Raw genomic sequence first — 12,215 nt, 5'->3', positions numbered from 1 at the left:
TATCACCTTGCCACAAACCCATGATGGTAAGCATTATGTGCTTACCATGGTGGAAGCAACCACTGGGTGGCTTGAAACATGCAGTACCCCATGCTACTTCCCAATACACAATGGGTGGCAGAACCATTTGGCAGAAGCCATCTGGTTGGTCAACACTCAAAGATCTATCAATCACAATGGTCCTGACCAATCCAGCTCTCTACATACTGTAGAGGGAGATAAGGTCCCTATCGTACACATAAAAAGCATGTTGGGAAAAGCAGTGTGGGTCTTTCCAGTCTCTGGAAACGGCAAACCTCTATGGAACTGTTTTTGCTCAGGGACCTGGGTCCACTTGGTGGGTGATGCTGAACGGGGATGTTCAGCATGTACCAGAATGGAATTTGAAGTTGCCATCACTGTATATATATGTATATATCTTTGTGTGATGCATGTTAATCATTGTTTGTATACATATATTAAGCATGATGTAGTGACGTGAAATGTCATGGTTCTATGATTTTTGTTATTAGCATTCCACATTAACTCTCAGTGCATTACATGATGTTATAAAGAGTTGATGCTCCAGTTCCATGCACTGCCAAATTTCCAGGTACCTGGTTCTCAGAACAGAAGACAAACTACATACCCAGAGGACTTTGTGTTCCTGTTTTCTGCTCAGAGGGAAAGATAAAACAGTATGCAAGTCCCGAGATACTGCCTCTTTTATTTTTTTCCCTTTTTTTTTCTGCTTGTCTCAACAGTGTGTGCTCCCTAGCTGTCTCACCTTCAGCTTTAGTAAGGCCTCTGGTTTCACACACTCCCTCTCTCACTTCATTTAATTTATTAGTTTCAATTCCAATTATATTGTATTATATTGTGTTATTTTGCATTCCGATATCTTATTTAGTAAATCAGCTTTCCTCCTCAGATCATTGCTACTGTTTTGTTTTTAGGCCCATCTCCCTACCCTTTCCCTTTTTCCCCCTTCCCCTTTCCTGGGGCATGAGTCCCCCCCACCCTATTAGTCACAGAACTGGGCCAAACTAGCCCATAAACCTTTAACAAAATGGAAACAAATTCAAGAAGATAGCAGAAGACTGTCTAGAGTATTATACACATTCTGTATGATTTCAGTACATACTAGAACTATTTGTCTGTAAGGACTGAGAATAATGACAATGTATTATTAACAAAACTCACTTTTGAATATTAAGTATCATCAAATCAAAATAATTTCATTCTATAAAGCAGTATTTCTTACAGATTTAAAAAAAAATATGGAATATCATACCTAGATTTATGCAAGACCTTCTATACTTCTCTATTCTTCTCATATCTATTTCACTAACAAACTGAGGAAGTACGGTTTAGGCAAAAAAACTGTAAGATTGCAGAATACTCTTTTGGAAATGTGTTTTGAAAGAAAAAAATGGAAAAACAGTATGGCTAAACAAGTGCAGCTTTTCAGAATGTAGTCTTAAAAATAGCATTATTAAAATATTTATCAATGACTACTTATAATAAAATTAGAGAGTACTTTCATTAATCTAATGAGGATACCAAACTTTTGGTGTTGAGCATTTGAGATGCTAGCAACTGTTTTTAAGAACAGAATCAAAATTTTCAATTATCTTCACTAATTGGAATAACCTTTTGAAATAAAAGAAATTCAGTAATAGGCACAAACTTCTTATTCATCTGAGAAACAGTGATTGTAATAACATGGCAGGAAGATAAACAATACAGAAAAATACAGTAGTATGTTTATAGCAGCTTGCAACATCTAAGTTATCACTAAAGAGGAGCTATGCTTATAGCAGGAGTAACATAAAAAGTCTAGTGTAATTTTCTGACTACTCAATTCTTCTAAGTCTTCAAATTAAGTTGTATGTATGACTTCAGGTGCTACAACATCAAGACACAGATAAATTAGTATTCAGATAAAAGACAGACAATTAGAAGCTTAGAAATGCTGACTTATATAAAGATGACAACAATAAACAGCACTGTTCAGTCGGTAGATGGTAGACATGATGACAGTCTTTGATACCCCTGCCTATAGCAGGGGAGTTGGAACTAGATGATATTTAAGGTCCCTTCCAACCCAAACCATTCTATAATTCTAATGTTTAGCACAAATCATTTTTTGTTGGAGTTGCACATAACACTTCTCAACTTATTTCCAGTGGTTAACGAAAAACAACGTCTTTTTTTTTTTGGTATAGCATTTGTTTACCTATAGAATTATGCAAAACATAGAACCATAGAATGGTTTGGGATACCTCCCACAAGACCAGGTTGCTCACAGCCCCATCCTGCCTGGCCATTAATGCTTCTGGGGAGGGGGCATCCCCAACCTCCCAGGGCAACCTGTTCCAGTGTCTCACTATTCTCACAAGAAAGAATTTCTTCCTGGCATCTAGTCTAAATCTACCCTCTTCCAGTTTAAAATCATTTCTCCTTGTCCTATCACTACCTGCCCTTCTAAAAAGTTCCTTCCCAGCTTTCCTGTAGGCCCCCTTTCAGGTACTGGAAGGCTGCTATAAGCCTTCTCTTCTCCAGGCTGAAGAGCCCCAGATCTCTCAGCCTGTCCTCATAGGAAAGGTGCTCCAGCCCTCCGGATCATCTTTGTGGCCCTCTGGGCCTGCTCCAACAGCTCCATGTCTTTCTTGTATTGATGGCTCCAGAACTGTACGCAGTACTCCAGGTGGGGTCTCACAAGAGCAGAGTAGAGGGGCAGAATCACCTCCATTGACCTGCTAGTCACACTTCTCTTTATGCAATTAGGAGAAAAGCATTTCAATAGCAGGAATTTGAATAGGTTGCATGGCAAGAGAAAGAAAACTTACAGAAATTTTAACAACAAAAAACAAATGGAAGTTATTGGGAATTATACTGATATAATTCATCCAACTTGAGAGTAAGAAGATGGGAAGCCCCCAAATCCTTTCCTGCTTTATTTTCTGATATCTCAGAATCTTCTTCTGGAAATCTTCACAAGTTTTGTTCTAGATATGAAGTACTTATTTTGATTAACAGAATAAGTCTGAATTCTAAATGAAGTTATGCTGTTTCAAAATAAATGTCAACATAAAAGGATAGCAGATGAGACTAATAAACATATATTGGAGGTTTTTTGGAACAGATTGTATGTATTCACTTTCCACATGCTCTTTCAACAGAATTCAGAAAAGATACTCTCCACTTTCTCTGCAGCTTCAAATGCCACACAAAAGAAAAATAAATCAGCTTCAGATGTTCCAGCTTAGAATTGCTATATTCAGAAGCATCTTTGTGTAGAAAGTTCAAACTTGAAGAAGCAAGAACAAATGCTTTTTTGGTCCTGTCAGGAAATACATTTGAATAAATTTCTTCTACCTTTCTGTTGAAAGGCATAGGAAGAGGATATCTTTTCTTAACAGATACCACTGGTACCACTAAAGTCTGCAAGAGAGATTTGAAAACATTCTTAGTTCCACTTGCAACCCACCATACACAGAGACCACAAGTATAGAGGAATCTCTCTGGAGAAACATTATAAATCCCCTAAGAAAAAAAGTAATCCTTCAAAGTTATTCAGAAAATAATCAAGTAGTCACACTAATTGGGAAGATATCAGCCTCTAAAGAAAATCTGGGTATGGCCAAAATTCTCAGTTTTATAAACATTAGAAGAGTATATTGAAATATTTCCTGTAAGAGAAAGCTTATCAACTTCCAGAGGAAATACAACTTATTTCTGGGAAGAAAGAAAAAAGTGCAAAATAGATGAGTTTAATAAGGATTGCTGCTGTTCTTAGAGATATTTCCCTAGGAGTTCAGGAAAATGTATGTATATGGGAACTGTTGAATAACAACCTGAACCACTAATTGATCACCTGAGGTGAGCACTGAGTCAGCCACAGGAGCACAGGTGAAGACAATTCACCTGTGTGACCAGAAGGGGTAGGGTCTGGCTCCACCTCTCCCAGACCCCATTTAAGGGCTGACCACAACTGGGGAAGGATCTCTTGTTGGAGATCCATCCCTTCTAGAGTTCTAGTCAAGCCTTGTTCTTCAGTGACAGGTGAGCCCTTTATTATTTACTGGTTGTCTTTATACCATCTGGATAATCCATCCAAAAATATACTGTCCACCTTCATTATTTTGTGTGGGTACTATTCTTTCAGGGTATTCACCCTACAGTATAGAAAGAGGACTGTAAACATATGAGCTCTTTTCTTTGAAAAGCAGTGGACTAAGAACTTCATGGAAGACTTTCCTTTATACACATTTAAAGTTGTTGTCCCAAATACTATTTTTTTTTTGGTCATGAATTACCAAAGTGGTAGGAAAGCAGAATAAGCCAATAAAGGATGTTGATGAATAATTCATCTTGGGTAATGAATTCCACAGGATATTTTATGAAACTTGGAGAATGAAATTACTCCTTGTTAATTATTCATAGATGAATTCACATGAATGAGTCTTCCGTGAAAGTAGATGTGGTAAGAGATGATAGCATGAAAGCAGAGACACTGTTCTGTTGACATAGCTACAAATCTAAAAATTACCTTAAAAAGAAAGGATAAAATCCAGCCTAGAACCTTCTGCATAAAACTTTAGCTGCTCTAGTAACTTCACTAGAGCAAAATAAGTGAATTTCTGTAACAGAGAAACTTTACACCATTCAGTAAGTGAATAACTAACCAAGAAAGCAAATATAGCTACTGTCACCTCTCAAATATTTCCTTGAACTACAAACAAAACTTCTTCCTCATTTGGATTTTGTCAGACAGCTATCGTTCAGTCTTAAAATGACTCAAGACTATGCAAACACATTGTCTAACTCCACAAAAGCCCTTTCTATTTCCATGTCAAAAAGTACAGAAAATGCAGTCTGTAACCAACCCTTATAGGCAGTTATAGACTGCCTCTCATTTTTCTACTATATTAGAAGACAAATATTGTAATATCCTTCCCTGAGCTGTCTCTTGACTGATGATATTAAGTACCATTCTTTTTGTCATCTCAAACAAATATTCTGCTAATGTTCTTTATGTTGTGGCTTTGATGCTGGTATTCCACATCAGAACATCGTGCAGGCAGTTAAAGAGTTAACGCTGTTGGGGAGCAGCAGAGGGGCGGAGCTCTGCACCGGACGCCAGGCCCACTCACTCTCTCGGCTGCCTAGGAGGTTCAGCACATATGCTTTCCCCTGCAGTTCCTCCCTAAGCTTTTGGTTTGGAAACTGTCTCTCTCTCAGTTGTTCAATTTTATTAGATTTAGTAAAGTTACCATTCCTTCTCAGATTGTGCCGTTGTTTTTTTGTAGATCCATCTATTCCTTCTATTTCCCCCTACCCCCGGAGCGCACGGCTCCACTCAGGCGCCTCGTCGCCACAGACAGTGCAGTTTTTTTTTCCTTTCCTTTCTTCTCTCCCTTCTCGGTTTCCCTTGGTCACTGTCACTGATAACACCGTGACACTATATCAAAGTTTACAACTTGTCAACCAAGCTTTCAGGACTAACGATAGTAACAGCAGCAACAAAAACTCAGCATTAGGTACTTGTTTACTCATCGCTGAAGAATTTATCAGCACAACCAACCACTTTTACTTCAAATCATAAGCCAAAAACTTGCTGTCAGGTATCACATACACATGCTAAGCTTTGTTGTAATTATCTATACTTCTTTACTACTTGATTAGAGGAAGTAAATGTTTGGCAAGATTCTTGCAGCATTAAGAACTGGTTTTCTCAGTTTGGGTTCATTAAACTTGAAAAAGGCAAATTGGTATCACCATCAGTAACAGTATTTCAGTTGTGTGCTTTATCAATAAAAAATTTAACATACAGGTAAATAAAAAAAGACTCCTCTTGTAATTTCTCAGCTTCTCTGATGCTGAAACATTACAATCCAAATTGCACAATCAGACTGTGATCAGAAATAATGAGTATAACCCCACAAAATGAATTCTGAGAAAACTAACTGAAACAGCTGCAATTTCATGAAAAAAGTAATTCAAATATTCTTCTGTCTGAGTAGTAATCATGTATCTGAGTGGAAGTAGCTTAGATTAACAGTGTTGTAAGCACTCCACAAACATGTATTTTGTGTAACAATGTCATGGTTTTATGATTTTTGGCATCGGTATTCCACATCATAACATCAAGTAGTGTATTGAGAGTTAAAGAGTTAATGCTCCAGCTCCGTGGATCACTGACAGTTCTGGGTATACCTGTCTCAGAAGAGAACTACATTCCCCAGAGGACTGTGCAATGCTTTGCATTTTTACGTGTTTACGCTCAGAGGGAAAGATAAAAACTGTCTGCAGTCACAGGAACTGCGCTCTTTCCTTTGGGATTGACTCAGCAGTGGGTGTTTGTTGCAGCCGTTTGCCTTCAGCATTTAGCGTAAGGCCTTCGGTTTATTGGACACTCTTCCTCCTTTTATTTATTAGCTTCAATTCCAATTACATAGTATTATATTGTGTTATTTTGCTTTCTGATATCTTATTTAGTACATTAGTTTTCCTCCTCAGATCGTTGCTGCTGTTTTGTTTCTAGGCTCATCTCCCTTTTCCCTTTCTCCTTTCCTGGGGTGTGGGTCCCCTGCACCAATTGTCACAGAACCAGGCCAAACCTGCTTGATGCGGGGTAAATAACTCCCAAGGATGGTACTTCACAAAAAAAATATATATAGATGATGGTATATTTTGAGTAGTTCTATATAGATAGTATACAAATAATACAAAAGAGAAGATGGCTCACCTTCAGGATGACAAGGCTCACAGGAGACTCCACGTGGGAGGGATCCCTGAGAAGAGATCCTTCCCTGGTGGTGGTCAGCCCTTAAATGGGGTTTGGGAGAGGTGGAGCCAGGCTCCACCCCTTTCAATCACACAGGTATATCACCTCCACCTGTGCCCCCATGGCTGACTTGGTGCTCACCTCAGGTGACCAATCAGTGGTTCAGGCCCTGATTCAGCAGTTCCCATACACCTGGTAAACCGTTGATGCTTTTGGTGCCCAACATGGGGCCTGAACCAGCTTCCTAACAAATTGACAAAAATAATATAATTGGAATTGGAGCAAGAGAGAGTGTCCATAGGTTCATAAGGTTGGAAAGGACCTACAAGATCATCTAGTCCAACCATCCTCCTATCACTGTCCCTACCCAACTACTAAATCAAATCCCTTAGCACCCCATCTAAACGCTTCTTGAACAGCGCTAGGGATGGTGCCTCAACCACCTCCCTAGGCAGGCCATTCTACTGCCTGACCACTCTTTCAGAAAAAAAAATGTTTCCTCAGGTCTAATCTAAATCTTCCCCGGCACAACTTGTGGCCATTCCCTCTTGTCCTGTCATTATTTATCAGGGAGAAGAGGCCCACCCCCTCCTCACCACAACCCCCCTTCAGGAAGTGGTAGAGTCCGATAAACCGAAGGCCTTACGCTAAATGCTGAAGGCAAACGGCTGCAACAAACACCCACTGCTGAGTCAATCCCAAAGGAAAGTGCAGTTCCCATGAGCGCAGACAGTTTTTATCTTTCCCTCTGAGCGTAAACACGTAAAAATGCAAAGCATCGCACAGTCCTCTGGTGAATGTAGTTCTTCTCTTCTGAGAAAGGTATACCCAGAACTATCGATGATCCACGGAGCTGGAGCATTAACTCTTTAACTCTCAATACACTACTTGATGTTATGATGTGGAATACCAATGCCAAAAATCATAAAACCATGACAAACAAGTTAAAGAAAAACACTGAGTAAAATGAAGACAGTGACATTTAGTCTTTGCCATTTATACAAGTCTTGCAACAAGACCTTTGGCACAAGACGTGCTACAAATACTGATGCAACTGATATACTATAGAAGTACTCTCACTTGCATTTGAGTCACATTTTTTCCATCACTGTCTAATCCAATATGTGGTTCATCTTCTATAAACAGTCATAAGATAATTTAGTTAAGAAGGTTTTTAGTCCATCCACCAAAGCAAGCTGAGCAAATTCAAGGCTATATCCAGCCTGGTCTTGAAAACCTCCAGGAATGAAAAATGCACAGATTCTCTGGGCAATCTTTTCCAAGGTTTTCCTTATATCCAGTCAGAACCTCCCATTTCATTTTGCATCCATCATGTCTCATCCATCCTTCCAGGAAGGCTGCTCTAAGCTCTCCCCACTCTTAAGACTTGATTTACCCAGACTTGAACAAGCCTAACATCTTCACCTTCTCTGTAATCTCCCCCATTTCCTTTTCTCCCTTTCAACCTAACCTGTCCATCCAGACTCAATTTTTTTCCAGGGCTAAAAGAGAAGAAAGCACCATTTCATCTTTTTACTATTACCATATGGATTGAAAACACATATTAGGAAAAACATGCCCAATCTCATGCATCTCAGTCAATGCTTCTTAAGGATAATATAAATAGTTTTCTGTATTTTAACATAAAAAATTAATTTGAGCAGACTTTTTCTGTTCCATTTAAACTGATGCATTGCTCTATTCCATCTCCATAGCTAAGGTTTTCAGGATTCGCTTATATTTATTCTGTTTATTGAGCTTTTAATTTCATGTTCTTCAAATTTAGTGATTGCAGTCAAAGACAAGTATTGCAAGTTAAAACACTTTGAACTGGTTAAGAGTTCAATATTCATAATGTGGCCTTGAAATCATTTTTTTTACAAAGCAATCAAAATCATTCTCATTAATAATTTAATTCTCATATTAGAAAGGATTTAAAATCCTTCTGTCCTCCATTAATTTGTGCTATGTTTTGAAGTACCATTAGTCAATTTTTGGACTTTCAGAAATCTCTTCTGGATTTGGGCTCAAAATAATTTTGTTAGTCAAATCTAATTACATATTTTAATACTATTTGAAAACATGTCAGAAGGACTAAACATAGAATGGCTTGGGTTGGAAGGAACCCTAAAGATCATCTAGTTCCGACCCCCTTGCCTAAATCCCTCTTTAAACACTGTTCCTTTAAACTGGGAAAAATACATGGATATACATGACTGCTAGACTACCTTTAGGGGTTCCATCACTTCCAGCTGGAGAGCAGACTGACTGTGGTGATCTCAAGGAAAAAGATGCAGCATTTCTTATTGAAGGATCGCCATCCTAAAGTGACAATGATAAAAATTAACATCATGAAAATGAACATTTTATAAAATGAAGGCTGAAAATAACACATATACTGATAAAATGGATTGGGTGAAAAATAATACAACAAATACTAGAAAAGTTATTTATTTCAGAATCTTTCTAATTTAGACTGCTATATAGACAATATTCCAGAGCACAACAGCTCTAAGAAGAATCTATCAGCAGAATATTCACACAAATAAATTAACATACATATTATTTAGCTGAAGTAATCACTTCTGACTGACATTAAGATTCCATTTAGAAGTTTTTTGTTACAAGCACTCATAGTAAAAGGCCAATAAGCACACACATGAATTCAACATAACTGAAACTGAGCCTCAAAAGTAGATTTAAAAAAAGAAAATAAACATTTTTTCCACTACCTTACTTTTAAGCAAACTACCAATTCATATTTACACCCTCCAGCATATACAAATCAGAACTGAACAAAATCTGTAAGCACCTTCATTGCAGCAGCTGAGATAGTTTTGTGTATATCACAACTTGAGTAATTTTAGCTTGTTATGTGCATGTAAAAGAAGTTCTACCATCTTTTCAGTTTTGCATGGAACAACTTGTTTTAACAGAATTCCTAACTTCTGACAGAATTCATAATTACCAAGTGCAATGTAAAGATGTTCATGCTCTATCTTCAAGAAGGTAAAAGTGTTTTGTTTTTTTTTCCCCACACAATGTTAAAAGTAAATATGAAGGCCACTATTCAGATTCCAATTTAATAGGTTTTTTTGTCTTGTTTTTTAAATCCCTGTCATGGAGCCTTCACTGTTCAAAAGTATGTACATTCAGTCAAGGATCTTAAATCCAGTAAGGTTTTATAAAATTGTACTTCTCATTGTTAGTTTTTTTTAAACAATGTCTGTGGGGATTTGGGGGAAAGAACAAATTAACAGCCTTTATAACTATGAAGAGATAATTAACAAATTATAAACAAATTTCTAGAAAAGTCTATTATTTTAAAAGAATGAAGTCATGCAAGTGAAGTCTCCAAAGCGGTTCTAAGGTTAATCTTTTTTCCTAATAAAGTTCTGACTCCTGGTTATTTCTGTACTTAATACTCTAACGTGGACTGTATTGAGGAAGCTGCATATACATACATAGTTCCTTCATATAATTCCTTTTTGGAAGATAGATCACATCTCACGTACATATGCCATTGCTGCTGTTGCGATAATTTTTCAGATGTAATCATTTACTTTTTCCTTTTTTAGACATTCATCAAATAGTGAAATCTAAGCGCAGACTTATATTTGAGGAAAGTTCTGAAGGTTCCCAAGGAATGGTCCATAATTCACATGCAATATACAGTAAGTTTCTTTCAGGGGTGCATTTACTGATTTTGTATACATCATAGATTGCAAGTACAAAATATCTTGTAACTTATTCCCAATTTTTAATGCAATAAATTCCTAGAACAAGAAAAAAGACTGAAGATAAAGTGCATAAGTTATAGGATTTAATAATTGTTGTTCATAGCTGTGTCTGTTTTTTCCCTTCATGAACCCATGTTGGTTTTGACAGATGACGGCATTGTCTTTCAACTGTTTTTCAACAACTCCCAGAATAATCTTCTCCATAATTTTAGCAGGCACCAAAGCAAGACTGACAGGCCTGTAATTATCAGGGTTTTTATTCTTGCCCTTTTTGAAGCTTGCAAATGTTATTCTGATTGTTCTTGTCAACTGGGACCTCTCCAGATTCCCAAGACCACTGAAAAATAATTGAAACATCATAACATTGTCCAAGACTTTCAGTACTTTGAAATGAATCCCATAAAACCCCATAAACTTATGGGCATTCAGTTGCAGCAGCAAAACCCACACAACTTCAACATCAACTGGGAGTTTGCTACTCCCACAGTCACTCAACCCAGAACTCAGCAGGTCCCAGAATCTATTACTGATGCTAAAGACAAATACTGCTTCTGCTTTATCTTCATCCCTATTTGTGAGATGACCAACCAATGCACAAATGCTTTCTTTAGTCCTTATTTTGCTGTAATTGTACTTCAAAAAGCTTTTTCTTACAGGCATTGTTTTTTTGTTTGTTTGTTTTTTAATCCATCACACTACTGGCAAGCTCCAGCTCCAACTGAGCTTTGGTTATATAAGTTTTCTTTCTACAACAGCAAAGAGCATCTCTGTAGTTCTCTTCTGTACGCTGACCTTGCTCCCAAATTCCATATGCTTTCTTTTTCCCACCTAAGTTCCTGAAGGAGATAGCTGTTGAGCCAAGCAGGCCTTCTGCCCCACTTGCTTAACTTCTAACACATTGGTATTGCCTTCTCTTGCACTCTTAAGAAACAGCTCTTCAGAAGCAACCAGCATTTATGGACCCCAATGCCTTCAAAAGCAGATTCCCAGGGGCTTTACTAACCAGTTCTTTGAGCAGCCTATCATGGTTTTATGATTTTTGGTATTGGTATTCCACATCATAATATCATGTAGTGCATTAAGAATTAAAAAGTTAATGCTCCAGCTCTGTGGATCATAGATAGTTCCAGGTATACCTTTCTCAGAAGAGAATAAATACGTTACCCAGAGGACTTTGCGTTGCTTTGTATTTTTACGTTTTTCCACTCAGAAGGAAAGATAAAAACTGTTTTGCATGTCACAAGACACTCTCTTTCTGTTGGGATTGACACAGCAGCAGGTGCTTGCTAGCTGTCTCACCTTCAGCAATTAGCATAAGGCCTTTGGTTTATTGGACACTCTCACTCATTTTTTTTATTAGCTTTAATTCCAATTATATTGTACTATATTGTATTATTTTGCTTTCCAATATCTTATTTAGTAAATTAGCTTTCATCCTCAGATTGTGACCGCTGTTTTGTTTCTAGGCCCATCTCCCTTTTCCCTTCTCCCTTTCCCTGGGCATGGGTCTACGCGTCCCCCCACACCAATAGTCATGGAACCAGGCTGAACCAGCCTGTAAACCATTGACCTGGTGCATGCAGTTATTCCTCGCTAAGTGTAAGACTCTACACTTGTTCTTGTTAAACCTCACCCGGTTCCTTTCTGCCAAACTCGCCAGCCTGTCCAGGCCTCGCTGAATGGCAGCACAGACTTCTGGCACG

At 37.9% G+C, this 12,215-nt stretch overlaps 1 protein-coding gene across 1 annotated transcript in view; it reads right to left on the bottom strand.

Annotated features, from left to right (window-relative positions):
- The window catches only part of LOC136055224 (nipped-B-like protein), a 270,748-nt gene that overhangs the window by 134,207 nt on the left and 124,326 nt on the right, over positions 1–12,215 (bottom strand). The window contains exon 8 of the mRNA XM_065746940.1: positions 9,001–9,094. Coding sequence (XP_065603012.1) covers positions 9,001–9,094 — 94 coding nt within the window. The remainder of the gene's footprint in view (positions 1–9,000; positions 9,095–12,215) is intronic.

Source organism: Cyrtonyx montezumae, unplaced genomic scaffold, assembly GCF_038088225.1.
Source record: "Cyrtonyx montezumae isolate F1298 unplaced genomic scaffold, pur_monq_1.0 scaffold_4, whole genome shotgun sequence".
NCBI classification, from domain to species: Eukaryota; Metazoa; Chordata; class Aves; order Galliformes; family Odontophoridae; genus Cyrtonyx; species Cyrtonyx montezumae.
This window is presented reverse-complemented; position numbering and strand designations above follow the sequence as displayed.